At 49.8% G+C, this 14,973-nt stretch overlaps 1 protein-coding gene across 1 annotated transcript; it reads right to left on the bottom strand.

The window, feature by feature from the left end:
* Nucleotides 1-288: 288 nt before the first annotated feature.
* Nucleotides 289-14,383, bottom strand: LOC144146001 (uncharacterized). Its single transcript, XM_077677901.1, has 2 exons — nucleotides 14,057-14,383; nucleotides 289-1,306 (listed from the first exon to the last, which is right to left on the bottom strand). The coding sequence occupies exons 1-2, from the start codon at nucleotides 14,343-14,345 to the stop codon at nucleotides 978-980; spliced, it is 618 nt and encodes a 205-aa protein (XP_077534027.1). The 5' UTR covers nucleotides 14,346-14,383; the 3' UTR covers nucleotides 289-977.
* Between the last annotated feature and the right edge of the window lie 590 nt (nucleotides 14,384-14,973).

Below are 14,973 nucleotides of genomic sequence, written 5' to 3'. Positions count from 1 at the left end.
TATATGTCCTGTTAGACCTGTATATTTGTATATATGTAACCTCTCTTTCTCTCTATCCTCCCTTTCTTGTACAACAGTTTTCCTTATTCCCCACACCCCCCACACCAGCAGGCGTTCCGGTGTCCACCCTTAGGTGAGACAAACTACGCCTGCTGGTGGTTTTTCCTTTCCTTGTTTACAATAAATTCATTCATTCATTTCAAATGTCGCAGTAGGCGACGTCTCCAGTGACGCAATAGGGACAGAATCGACGCAAAAGAGGCCAGCTTGCATGGCATAGTTATCAGTGTGTTACGGGCACGTGAGCATTCAAGTGATGCGACAAAACGGCAGTGGAGGCCCCACTACAATGTTGCAGTCATGTTCCTTGGCGGTGACTTTGGTCCGCGGCCCCCAATCTCATAAACAAGATACTGGGGCGGCATTCTCATGTTTTGTCCGTTTTGTAAGTGTCCGTTTTGAGCAAGCCCTGATTGGCTGAAAGCGAACACCCGGATGTGACGCCATGGAAGCAAGGCAGAGGTACTGCGTTGTGCCGCAGTTTAACGGAGCAGACGATTTGGAGCAGACGATTCTTCGTCGCTTTGTTATTGGTTCTCTGGCGGAACAATAAACACATAAAAGCTAATTTAAAATAGGTTTGGTCATTTAAAATGCGTTTACAAGAACAGTTGCGTTAAGGTCAACCCAGAGCCCGCCTACAACTGCAGGTACGTCACAATAAAATGGACGCAAAACGGACGTTTTCAAAATGGACAAACACGAGAATACCGCCCCTGGTCACAGACAACTCGCACGGATATTGCTGTGGGGGGTCGGCTTACTACCTTTCCATTAATATCTGTATGACTTGTTTGAAGGCAGCGATACAGTTGGTGTCACAGTTATCGGCACAAAACGGGCTTTTTTTTTTTCAGCCTAACTAGCATTTTGTCTTCATGGACCCTCTAACCCAAGCTCCGCGAATAATGGAGCTCTCACTCACTTATATCTTCTTCTCCCTGTTTGCGAGATCCGAGTGGATACTCCGTGATCTCGGCGCCGATTATGGGCGTGGGGGCGTACACCGTGTGCTCGAGGTTCGGTGACGCGTCGACGCTGTGAAGCTCCACGCATAGCAAGCCCTTGCCCACGTAGAAGATGTAGTTCTCTCTCAGCCGGGAGAAGGTCTTCCGGCAGGCGGCGAGCACCTTGTCTGCGCTCGTCACGTTCCTCACTTCGAACAGCCTTCCCTCGATCGACTTGGTGCCGCCTCCACTTTCCGCAGTGCTGTCCCCCTTATCCTTCTTCTTAAAACGGTCGAGATCTGCGGGAGCAGAGAGCGGGAAAAATGAAGTGCGATCACTGGCATGGCAGCCTTTCGCGCTGCACAAGAATGGCCGGCTACGGAGGAGGCAAGCGGCAGGCACGTGTGCGCCTCAGCGGTACGGTGTCCGATGCCGCGAGGCCGAGATCAGCGATGTTCCGTACGGAATGTGCAGCTTTCCCGCTCCTGGCAGTCATTTCAACAGTGATTACTCTGTAGTTTTTTAGCGAAATGTAAATTGTTAATTTGCGCAGCTATCATCATCATCAGCCTATCTACGCCCACTGCAGGGCAAAGGCCTCTCCCATTATTCTCCAATTGCCTCGGTCCTGTGCCAACTGTGACCAATTTATCCCCGCAAACTTCTTTATCTCATCTGCCCATCTAACTTTCTGCCGCCCCCTGCAACGCTTGCCTTCTCTAGGGATCCACTCTGTTACCCTTAATGACCAGCGGTTATCCAATTGCCTTCGCATTACATGCCCTGCCCACGTCCATTTCTTCTTCTTAGTTTCCACTCATATGTCTTTAACACCTGCTTGCTCCCTGACCCACTCCGCTCTCTTCCTGTCCCTTAATGTTACACCTATCATTTTCCGCTCCATTGCCCGCTGAGTCGTTCTCAATTTAAGTTGAACCCTCTTAGTGAGCCTCCAAGTTTCAGCCCCGTAGGTGAGTACCGGTAAGATGCAGCTGTCATACACTTTCTTCTTCAGCGACAATGGTAGGCTGCTATTCATTATCTGAGAATGTCTGCCATATGCACCCCATCACATTCTGATCCTTCTAATTACCTCTGCCTCATGGTTGGGATCTGGGGTAACAACTTGGCCTAAGTAGATATATTCGCTTACCACTTCCACTGCCTCGCCTCCAATCCCAAACTGCTGTGCTGTCCCGAGGTTATTGATCATTACTTTAGTTTTCTGCATATTAATTTTCAGGCCCACAGTTCTACTCTGTTCGTCTAGTGCGGAAAGCATGCTTTGCAATTCGTCCCCTGAGTTATTAGCAAGGCAACGTCATCAGCAAATCTGAGGTTACTGAGGTATTCTCCATTAACCCTTACTCCCACCTGTTCTCAATCCAACGTTCTGAATACTTCTTGTAAACATGCTGTGAATAACATTGGAGAGATTATGTCTCCTTGTCTGACGCCCTTCCTTATAGGTATTTTACTGCACTCCTTATGGAGGATGATGCCTGTGGACCCATTGTAGATATTCTCTAGTATTTTTACATAACGCTCATCTACCCCCAGGTTCCGTAATGCCTGAATTACTGCTAGGGTTTCGACCGGGTCAAATGCTTTCTCATAATCTATGAAGGCTATATATAGGGGCTCAGTACACTCAGCGCACTTCTCTATCACCTGACTGATCGTGTGAATATTGTCCATTGTTGAATAACATTTACGGAACCCTGCTTGTTCTTTAGGTTGACTGAAATCTAAGGTTGCAGAAATTCTCTTAGCGATTACCTTGGTAAGCACCTTGTAGACGACTGACAGTAAGCTGATCGGCCTGCAATTTTTCAAGTCGTTCATGTCACCTTTCTTATGGATTAGGATGATGTTCGCGTTCTTCCAAGATCCCGGTACACTTGCGGTCATTAGGCATTGCGTATACAGGTTTGCCAGTTTTTGAAGTACAATTTCTCCGCCATCCTTCAAAAGGTCTGCTGTTATCTGATCCTCAACAGGTGCTTTGCCCCCTTTCATTTCTTTCAAAGACTTCCTTACTTCTTCGGTCGTTACTGGTGAGATGTCTATCTCCTCTGAACTACTCTCTCGTTCGGCATTATCCTAGATGTCCCGGCTACTGTACAGATCCCTATAGAACTCCTCGGCCACTGTGACTATTTTATCCCTATTTGTCATGACATTGCCTTGCTTATCTTTAAGTGCATGCATCTGATTTTTCCCCAGGGCAATACGTCTCTTCACTGCTTTCAGGCTACCTCCGTTCTTTACAGCGCATTCCATCCTCTCCATATACTTCCGTATGTCAGCTATGTTGCGCTTATTGATCAACTTCGAAAGCTCCGCTAGTTCTATTCTATCAGCTGGGGTAGAGATTCTCATGGTTTGCCGTTTCCTGATTAGATCTTTCGTCTCTTGTGAAAGTTTACCGGTATCCTGTCTAGCCATCGTGCCCCCGACTTCTACTGCACACTCCGTGATAATGCGTGTAAGGTTGTTGGCTTCCTGTGTCGTAAGCTCGCCTTCCTAGGTAAGAGCTGAATATCGGTTCTGCAGCGCGATCCTGAATTCTTCTACTTTGCGTCTTACTGTTGGCTCATTAATGGGCTTCTTTCTTACTAGCTTGCTACAGTCCCTCCTCAAATCTAGCCTAATTCGAGATCTTACGATACGGTTGTCACTACACCTTACCCTTCCGAGCACTTCCACATCCTTCACGACGCCAGGGTTATCGCATAATATGAGGTCTATTTCAATTTTATGGTCCACATTCGACCTCCTTCACGTCCACTTCTGGCTCTCCCGTTTACAGATGAAAGTGTTCATTATGCGTAGGTTATTCCGTTCTGCAAACTCAACTAGTAGGTCCCCCCTGCTATTTCTACAGCCCAGTCGATAGTTCCCAACTGCCTTGTCTCCAGCCTGATTCTTGCCTTCTTTAAGTCCCCCATAACTACGGTATACTGTGTTTTTACTTTAGCCATTCCCGATTCCACATCTTCATAGAAGTGTTCCACTACCTGGTCGTCGTGGCTGGATGTGGGGGCATAGCCCTGTACCACCTTGAGCTTGTACCTTTAATTGAGCCTAATTACGAGACCTGGTGCCCTTTCGTTGATGCTAAAGTATTCTTCTATGTTGCAAGCTATGCTTTTATTGACTAGAAATCCCACTCCCAGTTCTCTTCTGTCCTCTAGACCACGGTGACATAGGACGTGCCCATTTTTCAGCACCGTAAAGGCTTCACCTGTTCTCCTAACCTCACTTTGGGGGTGAAAACTTGCTTTGTGCACAGTTCCAAGTCTCAAACGTTGCGTGACTAAGTTCCTGAGCCATGGAAACTATCACATAGAAATGCATGGGTAATAAGATTTGACAGCGAATTACACAAAAAATATTCAGTATCCTAGAAACTTCTTTTAGTGCTTTCATCTTCACGATGACTTCTTGCTTTATGCTAAATATCATTTTCCTGAAGTAGTTGTGTTAGGTTCCTGAGAGGTCTGAATTTTGAGCGAGAAACCTCGGTATGCCGGGGGCCAAAAATTCCCATTTCTCGGCTCACAAATTCCATATTTTTAGCATATCTTCCCCGCAGGTTTCTCAAGAATTCCCTGCAAAATTCCCTGCGCTCTCGCTCTTCAGCTGACAGATCTTTACGTCGATTCCTGTTCGCTTTTCGGCGTTTACCAGAGACCCCTAGATCTACTTTACCGACGCAAATGCCATTCAGAGAATGAAAGTTTCACCGTGAACCAAATTCCTGTACATATTCCGCCCAACATCATTTGACTATGCATTTCACGTTTTGTGCCAAACAGCAGGCTTACTTTTCATGCTAGAGATCTAAGTAAAAACTGTTCGTGTGAAAATTAACAACGCGCATTATTGGGTAATCAGGTAATTTTTGCTCAGCGCTGGTACCATCTCTTGTTTGCTGCGAGCACGCGCACTAAGGCGCAGCCGAAATACTTTCTTGTATATTGCGCAACCCTCCAGCCACCGCCGCTTCACGCTTTACTAGCTCTTCCTCATGGAGTGTTCTTTCCTCTATGCTCGACTCCTACTTTATGAACCGTATTGGAAGCGGCCTTGTATGCTTGTGTCTTGCGGGAAAACGACTGCGGATATTTGAAAATAAATACCACGAAGTGTTCAGGAAACTTGTTAGAAGAAAACAAAGCCATAAATCCGGTATACTGACATTTCTTTTTTACACCACGCACGAGGTCGCGGGTTCGATTCCTGGCCGCGGCGGCCGCTTTTGTGATGGAGGCGAAAAGCAAAAACGCCCGTGTGTACGAGATTTCGGCGCACGTTAAGGATCGCCAGGTGGTCAAAATTAATCCGGAGCCCTCCACTACGGCGCGCCTCATCGCCTGCGTTACGTCGGCGCGTTAAACCCCACAATCAATCAATCAAATCAATCTTTTGTACACCACGACTCATAAAATTCCCTCCATCTATAAAGACTCCCTTTTTGCCTTTCGGCCACAATTACAGTCGAAAATTCCCCAAAAAAGGGAAAACTCTCCGCACGGCACATCACTGGCCGAGATCTGTTCCCTGGTACTGTACCCAGCAGCTGCGCGCGCTCGGCGCTGGCGAAACTAGTTGTGCGCATGGGTAGGTGCGCCGACCGCTTACCGGGAGCCATAGCGGGACCGGTTCTTAAAGGCCAACTGCACTCAAACTTTCGACACCGCAAATACAATGTCATATAGTGCGCATAAAAAGAGTGCGAAATGCTAAATACTACGTTTCAAATATGAACGCGCGTGACCCGAACGGCTCGTAAAGTTTGGCGTTTTCCGAACCAAACCCGAAAAGAAAGGCGCCCATTACCAGCGGCCGGACGTGACGTAGGTGATGGAACGGTAGCCGGAGCGCAAGTTCCAGCGCCCGCTCAAAGCAGTTTTCAAATGCGCTTAGTAGCGTCGTGTTTCGCATTGTTGTTTCCGCAGAAGAACTTCCACGAACGTTTGCCCAAGATAATGGAGTTGGGCGCAATTCCGACATCCCGTTGCTAGCAATCGAGCTGAAGTAGACCGCCCGGCAGTTATGTTTGCATCAGAATAACTGCTGTAGTAGTGCTAGAAAAGGTTACGGAGTGTATTGGCACTCTTTTCTCTTATTGTTCCGTGCCGCCGGCGTTATCATTGGTCAGTTCGCATCACGTGACATTTGTTTACAGTGCGCCCGTTGATGGGCACCGCCATTTTGTTGTTATGCGCTTTCTTTCGGTCAACTGTGGCAGTCTCAGCCTGTCCTCCCTGCTCAGCGGCTGCGCGCGACTGGCGTCGCTCCGAACGCGAATCGAAGATAACGCGCTTCGGAGCATTTCTGCAGAAGTGTGCCCGAAGATGCCGTTTGCTGCGTCTTCGGCAGTGTTGTTTACAAATTATCTCGCCAAATTTAGCGGTGAGACCACAGAGGCGACAAGCAATCTGGCAACACTGATAAACACCAAAATGGCCACCGTTGCTCACCTGCGTGCCTCAGTGGCGGTGGTCCGCTATCTTATGTAGTGACGCTATGCTGGAGTAGCAATCTTTGGCAATGCGAGTAAAGAGAGTTAAGAATTACGAAAATTGCGCTAAATGGGCATACAGAGGAAGGAAGACAGACAATGCGCGCCTATCTTGTTCGTCCATTTAGCGCTATTTTCGTAATTCATAACGCCCCAACTAGCCCAGCAGCACATTTTACTGAAGTAAAAAGAGGGCCGTGATTTACAAAGCTACTTGCTCGTACGATATCGAAAAGCAGCTTTCTTTAGCCGCAGCCTCGGTTATCTTATCGCTATTTTTGAAGGGAACAAATCGCGCACGAGCTGAGATCAATCACTGTTTTTACTATAAATTGCGTGCGAACAGCTTCGTGATTATCGGTCCAGTATTTTTGACCTCGCTGCACATCAAGGATTGAAATGTAAGATTGGTCTGGAGCCGTATGTCAGCTTTCACAGCTAGGTCATGTACTAAGACACAACAAAAGTTACATATTCTACCGCTGCTTTCTACTTTACCAGAGACACGTGCAGTTGAGAACATTTTACTTCCAAGTACAGTAAATCCAACATTCTACGAAAGTAAATACTTCATTTTGCGATCAGAAAAAAAATGTCGCTTATCGTTTAGGAGAGGAGCAGATTCGTTAGCTTTCGCTTCTAACGAAGACGATGGCCTATCTTTGTGCCGATGCATTTGTAACCATGAGAAAGGCTGATTTTATCGATACATTTGTTACCACGAGAAAGGCTGATTTTATCGCGTAAATGTTTGTACCCACTCGTGCAACTCTAGTTAGGTCAGCAAACTTTTGGAGAGGTCGAATGCGAGGAGGTGGCGATGAGTCAGCCCGAATGCGGCAAATATTCGACGCGAAAGTGCAATTGGGGGTCGAGAAGTTATAAAAGGTCATTTTGTAGCGTGAGCTACCCTGGCCGAGCTTGAGCAGTTTCGCGTGGCTCCTGGAGAGCCGTGCTGCACATGCGCGAGGAGCACTGACGTCACACGGCACACATAACGTTGCTCGCTGTTCGGCGTCTCTCACACACCCCACGCGCCCACCGTCTTCGCCGACCTCCGTTTCGCACGTGGCGATCCCGGTCCACTTGATGATCATGCGAGGGGTGGCCGGGTGTAGAACCGATGGCTCGTGCGTCGCAGCAACACTGGCGTGCGCCTGTGGAACCAGCTTAGCTCTGGGGCGATTGGTGACGCTGCGCCGGAGCCTCTTGATAAATATAAATGTGTCACATAATGCGTACACCGCGTGTGTGTCATTGAAGCATTAGTAAGCAAAATATTCAAGCTAATCCTAGACATTATGAAAGCTAAGAATAACCAGCTGACCCTTAGCTCACGCTACGTATATCCTGTCATAGCCGAGCTAAGCCACTGCTGTTTTTTTTTTTCTGTGACAGATGATTGCATTGAAAAAATTGCGGATATTTCTCCCCATGCGGTTAGTTTTGAACATGCGATACCGACGGCGGTACAGCGTGATGGCGTAGCGGAGAAACCCCGGCGTACGCATCCTTGCGCCAGTCAGAGCGCTGTGCAAGTTGCCGGAGAAGCGCTATTTCTACGGGACAGTTTCCCCTTCTCCGTCACAGAATGCTCGGAAACTTGTTTCGGCGACTCTCCGCCAGGTGCAAACGTCTTCTGCTCGGGTACCTTGTGTGCTCTGTGCTTACGAGGCTCAGTATTTCGCCATGGTGATTTCAAGAGTACAAACTACTTCTTTTGATCAAATCTGGGCAAAGAAAAATTTGAGCGCAGCTGGCCTTTAGGCGCGAGACACATGCATGACGACAGCACGCGATTGGCATGCGACTGATCGTGACGACGGTCGCACAGGACCGGTTTTCGCTCAGGACAGGTTTTCGCTTCGTGAGATAGCCGTACGGGCCCCACAATGTGCGACTGGCGAGTCAGATGCAAGAGCACGGTCGTTCCGACCGTCCTGCGGCCGCTGCCAATGAAAGCCCGAAGGTGTCGTCATAATGGCGTCACTGTTAAAACTTCTTTCAAAGCCCCGAGGTGGCGCCGGTGGCGGCAGGTGCAGTTCCGAGAATTTCGAGGTGCGCAGCGCGGGGACGCTCAGGCGTCGTCGCCGATCCACTTCTGGGAAGGAAGAAGGGACTCCCGATACAAGTCTCTGCGACGCATTTTTAAAGCAAAGCTTTAATAACCTCGTCGAGCGGTTTCACCGTCGTCCGGAATTTGACCTTCATTTGACCGCAGCTCGAAGAGGCACCAAATTCGTAAACAAAGGCAGGCTTTCGACGAATAGTGTACAAGATACAGCTAAATCAAACGTTGACCAAGTCTTAACCAGACTAAGCCAAGCTTTCGCTTTGCATATCCAGGGTTAGCTCAGCCAAGCCGCAGCCATTTTTTTTTTTCTCTTTTTTTCAGAAGTCGTTTGTGTGTGTGCGGCGGATGACTCATGGCTGCGCGCAGTTGGCAGTGACAAAAATCTTCTGCGAACACCTCAAAGTAGCAGAGAAGATAGAGATAACGTGGCACCCGCCATGCGTGAACAGCCACAAGTGAACCCATCTTCTAGTCCAATCTAGCGACAATAGGTGATCGGTAAAAGGCGCAAAGGCTCATGGGTACATTGTCTGCCCCGCCGAGGCTCGCCACTTCCAGTTCGAGCGCTCTCCTGGCTTCCCGTAGGCCGGCGGTTCTCACGCGAGCGTGTGCTTGCTGTTTATCTGTTTCCAGCGAAAAAAAAACGCTCATGCATCGCGCATTCAATGAATAACAACGATGAGTCCTACCAAGGGCTCCTCTGAAAGATAATTCACTCTGACGAATAAACAACACGCACACGCGCGCGTAACAGCCGTCGGCGTACGGGAGGCCAGGCGTGATCTAGAACCGGAAGTGGCAAGAGCAGACGACGTACCCATGAGCCTTTGCGCTTTTTACCGATCACCTATACAGACACCGGGTAGACACGTGTTTTCGTTGTTTTCGTTCCACACATGCAGGTTTTCGTTACATGCGAGCTTCGAGTTGAGGCTTGCGTGAATGAAGCAGAAACGAAACCGAGATGCTAGGCATAATTGATGGTAAACTAACCCTTAAACAATTTATTTCACAACGAAAAACTGCGTGATTTGCGTCTGCTGATCTCCCACAAACTTAGTCACTACTCGGCACCCGAAAAAAGCGAGGTCACTTACCCCCGTTTGCACAAGCACAGCTTAAGTATCACTTTTTTTCCTTTTGAAAGTTTTCGGTGTCTTAATTCAACCCGTTTCAAGGACCAAACTTATATTTAAAAGGCGCCTTTTTGCGAATTGGTGCTGTTTGCCCCCCCTCAAAATTCTTGAGAGGGTGCTAGTTGGGATACAGTACCGGGCGGCAACGTTCATTCGTTCTCGCGTGCGGAGGCGGCGGCATTTAAAATTGCGAGCTTGTTTTGAAAAGACAATAATTTTCCTTTTTCTGGCGAAACAACTCATAACCGACGAACCGACACCACAGATGGCAGTAAAACTAAGGCGTTGCGCTGTTGAGCACCAGGTTGCGGGTTCGATTCCCGGCCGCAGCGGCCGCTTTTCCGATGGAGGCCAAAAGCAAAAGCGCCCGTACGTACGAGATTTCGGCGCACGTTTTAAAGTTCTCCAGGTGGTCAAAATTAATCCGGAGCCCTCCACTACGGCGCGCCTACGTTGCATTAGCGCGTTAAACCAAACAATCATCATAATCATCATCAGATGAAGTAGAGACGCGTGACAACCGCCGAAGAGCAGCAGGCCTAGCGACCAACCGACACCGCACTCACACACGTGGTGGAAACGCGCGGTAGTTTGCGGTGCGGCCGAGGTTCGCTAAGTTAGTGACTTCCTCCAGCCCTTTTTACAGAAAAAGTGCAAATAACAATGGGTCATCAGAGTAGCGAATGCGTTACATGAAGGTTAACCATCCCAGCGCCTTCGTTATATACAGGTCGCAAATACATGGGGCTTAATGGGGCTTGAAATATGGAATTGGAAAATCTTCGTTACATTCAGGAATTCGTTACATAGAGGTTCGTTCGGCCGTAGTGGGCTGAAACAGAGAGGCAACCATGGAGCGAAAACAATTGGCAGAGCGACGCCTGCACTTGCAAGCGCCTGCACGCATGATATCACCGGCATCGCAAATAAAATTACGGAAAAGGAAACCATTTATTCATTTTTAACAGAAACCATCCTGCCCATTCCGCGATAAACACGGTGGTGGTTTGTTCAAGTCAATTCCATTTTCCCTCGTTCCAGAGCTCGCACGCCATCTATCTATTGAAGCCTTTCGTTGCTCTTGGACTGTTAGAATGCCACCACGTCTTTTTTTTTGTATTTTTTCCGTGTATTTTTATTGCGTATCGCTGGTATCAAGCGCAAATATAGTTTCAGTTAAAAATACTACCTACTACCAGTTATGCAATGATGTTATGCCTCAAGTATGCCTATTTTTTTCTTTCTTTCTGGTCGATTAATTTGACAATATAAAGTGCGGTTTTGGAATAACAATTTGGAAAGGCTTTACCTATATAAACTGATCAATTCAGAACTTTTAATTGATTGATTGATTGATTCATTCATTCATTCATTCATTCATTCATTCATTCATTCATTCATTCATTCATTGAAGGGTATAACGCGCCTACGCAACGCAGGCGATGAGGTGCGCCGTAGTGGACGACTCCGGATTGATTTTGACCACCTGGGGATCTTTAACGTGCGCCGAAATCTCGTACACACGGCCGTTCTTGCTTTTCGCCTTTATCAGAAAAGCGGCCGATGCGACCGGGAATCGAACCCGCGTCCTCGGGCTCAGCAGCGCAACGCCTTAGCCACTGCGCCACTGTGGCGGGTAATTCAAAATTCTTGCATTTGGCAGGGTGCCTGAATCGAGACCGACAGACAGACAGACAGACCAAAATTTTCGGGTTTAAAGCAGCCCAAGAAAGAGTGTCGTCTTTGAAACAACGCCAAGGCATGATGCATGCTTTCAAAAGCGCGCTAAGCGCCACTTGATTGAAGCGCTTTCACCACTATGCCCTAGGTGGCGCCACAGCAGCAACCGCAATCGAAAGTTTGTTTTTAGGTAGTGTACGCCGAGTATTAACTCTATGGTGTAAGCTGTACGCCAGGGCCGTACCCAGAGGGGGGTTTGGGGGTTCGAACCCTTCTCGAAATCTTTTCGAGGCAGCACGTAAACAATACTTACTGTTGCTTTCAGAAAAACTACCCCCTTCCCAAAATTCATACCCCCCTCCCCCCCCCCGAAAAAAATTTCTGGGTACAGCCCTGCTGTACGCCCATCGCTGTGTACGGCCCTCTAAACTTGGAGATCGCCTAGTCAAGCGGTCTGCCCAGGTGTTCATAAGCATCCCCGACGCCCATCGCCAAACCACCTGTTTTGTTTCCTAAAGTGTCAAATTTTGGTTGTGGCGAAATTGGCTTTGACACATGTCCTCGCACATCTCGGCTTTTCCACACAACGCTGCCCAGCATTCGGTCTCTTTTGCAGAGTGCCAGAGCTTTGCGGGAAATCCAAACACAAAATCCGTTGCAAAACATCGGCTTGAAACCCAGAGTTGGAGGGAGAATGCATGACAAAATACATGACATCGGAGAAATTCCCGGCCGCGATTAATTACTGAACCCTACTCCACGAGTTTATAAAAACAAAGATCTTTCGGCTCCCGTTCGGGAACCGGAACGTTACTGTTTTTGTAGCCGCGGTGTCAGTGTAATTTCAGGGCGCAGCTCCTGCTCCTGTGATTTCCCGTCGTCCCTCGCCGTCGGCCATCTTGTAACCCAAATAACGAAGAAGACACCAAAGATAGCGCGGCACGAAAGCGGGGGAGGAGAGCATGGCGAACGTGTGAGGGGGAGCGCGGTATACCGAGGGTGCCCTGAGAGACGTGCTCCCTAGCGCCAATAAATAAGCTACGCTTAAGCCTATTCGTGCACCCGAAAGCGTCTGGGGGTCATTTTGTTTCTGGCTTGCAGTGTTGCCATCTCTCCCAACGAAACCGCCGCCAGTTGTGACGGGCAGAGTGCGACCGGCCGCTCTAGCGTCCGCGCGCAGCAGAGAGAGAGAGAGAGAGAGAGAGAGAGAGAGAGAGAGAGAGAGAGAGAGAGAGAGAGAGAGAGAGAGAGAGAGAGAGGCGCCCAGAAACAAAATGGCTGCGCCCATATGTACACAAATATCACGTGGTGCCGACCGACCAATGAAAATCCTGGCGGCACATAACAACGAGAGAAAAGAGTGCCGATACTCTAAAAGCCTTCATTTCCCCGGCGGAGACGCGCTACAAGATAACGCCAGAGTACCGCGCGCCGTCGTGCGTTCGCTGATGACATGATCACTCCCTGAGACGCAGCGACTACGCGCCGTCGCCCAGAACACTACAGTTCGCGCGGCGCTCAAATTGATTAGAGAGTATCGCAATCGTCGGCCATTTTTTAGATGCAGAGCATCTGATTCACTCGCCTTGTCCCTCCGGCGTCGTCGTCGTCGTCGTCATCGGCGTTGTCCTCCCCTCCCCCATTCTCCTCGCCGCGCCAGCTGCGCTCTCCGCCGCTCACCCCCTCTCCTCTCCGATAGCGAACTCTCTCGCGAGGGGCATTGGATTGGATTCGATTGGATTGGATTGGCTTGGATTGGATTGGGTTGGCTTGGCTTGGCTTGGATTGGATTAAAGTGGATTGTGTTGGATTGTGTTGCGGCATAGCCGCGCACGTTGCGTCATCGCCGCGGCAGACGCGCTGGGGCCGGCGCATGTGCAGTACGCTCTCTTCCGTGGTTTCCTCTCCTTCGGGCGCGCTGCGCACATAACCGGTGTGCCGTTGTCCGGCGAAGCAACATCCACGCTTGGCTCAAACACCTAGAGTCCACACCGCTTTACAAGTACGCCAACGTCGTCATCGACTGGGACCGGCTTACGCAGTCTCCTCAACGTTATGCGCGCTATAAAACGCGGTCCCTTCGCCGCTCCGCCTATGCGTCGCATCTACACAGGGGTTCCCGCGAGGGGAGGCGGGAATTTTTGGTCATAAAATCGGCTTGTGATGTCGACATCCCTCTTCTCTTCACTCTAGGTGCCCCTGAATTCCTGCAAGCCCGCAGTGGTCACCAGCGCAGTCACAGCTAGGTTGCGAGCCGTTGCGCTGTCGGACTTCGTTACCGGGAGGGAACGCAGAGGAGGTGAAAAAGTAATGCCCATCCTTCAGCTTGCCTCTGAGATTAAGTCGAAAATAATTTGTAATAGCAAAAAGAACAAAGTTAATAAAAATAAAAATAAAGACTGAAGGAGGGTGGATACAATTAGCGACTTCCCCATCTGCAACAAGAGGGCGCGACGCTACCACGCTGGTAGCACTATCTTCAGAAGCGGAAATACCAATCACAATCATGTAAACTCGCACAAACAATCACGAGACAGTGACGGCAACATATCCCTACCAGCTAAAGTTCCGGCTATATCCGTTTCGTTTATATTCAGGGGTTGCCGCGAAGTAGCGTTTTGCAACTCACATGGGTCCTGCGGGAAGGACTCCAACTCTGCGACCACGCCCTCCATGAGCTTGTTGTTGTAGGTCGTGCTGGGGCCGTAGACGACGGCGAGAGGCCGAAACGGCCGCATGGCCGAGTCGACGGGCACCTCTTCGTTCTCCGCGTTCAACGCTCGCACGTACTCCCCGTCTTTGAGCTGGGTGTAGAACAACAGGCCGACCATGCCCAGCTCGAGCCCCGTGAACAGGTAGTGGCGTAGCACCGCCTGGATGTACAGGGTGCGCCAGAGGAACGTCAGAACGTTGTGCATGGCGGCCGCTGAAGAGTGCGATGTTCCGTGCCACCTGCGCCTCGTTGGGGAGCCGTGCACGCGCTGCCCCGATGCTGACGATGACGCTGCGGCTCGACGTGACGAAGATGCGGCGGCGCTGACGTTCTTTTTCTCTTTTTTTGCGAAAGCTTGCCCTACGGCATACGAAAAAATATTTTCACAGCTACAACACTGCACCCGTAACGCGCAAAAATTCAAGAAGAGACCGGGGCTGGGGCCCCCGTATCCAGCGCTTGAGATCTGGGGGTCTGCCAGGATGGAGCCCTGTGCCTCGGAGGTGTTGCGCTCGGGCGCCTCCAAGGCCTGGGCAATTCCACAGCAAATGTTCAACGTCAGCTTCTGGCGCAGGAAGCACACAGAAGGGGCAAGTGTCCGCAAACGGCGCGTGATAGCGGGCAGGCTAAGCGTGTGTTGCTGGGAATAACTGCTGGGAATAACGCCACCCCAGCCCGAAGCCTCCGCAGCACGCAGCGAGCCCACGGGGGAGGTCAGTTCCTTCCACCCGGTGGAAATGAAGCACGCGTGGCGCGACGGAGGGTTTCCTTTTCCACCAGCAGTTCTTCTATCGTAGATAGTGGAAGAAGTGGCAGTGCCCGTGGGAGGTTCC

The sequence above is a fragment of the Haemaphysalis longicornis genome, unplaced genomic scaffold (assembly GCF_048455015.1).
Source record: "Haemaphysalis longicornis isolate Haplotype H1 unplaced genomic scaffold, Haemaphysalis longicornis Haplotype H1 scaffold_7, whole genome shotgun sequence".
NCBI lineage: Eukaryota > Metazoa > Arthropoda > Arachnida > Ixodida > Ixodidae > Haemaphysalis > Haemaphysalis longicornis.
Note: the sequence above shows the minus strand (reverse complement) of the source record. Positions and strands in the feature narration are given on the sequence as shown.

What these genes read in the sequence shown, in the direction of transcription:
- LOC144146001 (XM_077677901.1), bottom strand. Translation starts at nt 14,345, where the DNA reads ATGCACAACGTTCTGACGTTCCTCTGGCGCACCCTGTACATCCAGGCG. An exon ending in GTCCTTCCCGCAGGACCCAT is followed by an intron (nt 1,307 to 14,056) that starts GTGAGTTGCAAA and finishes CTGCTCCCGCAG; the next exon opens with ATCTCGACCGTTTTAAGAAG.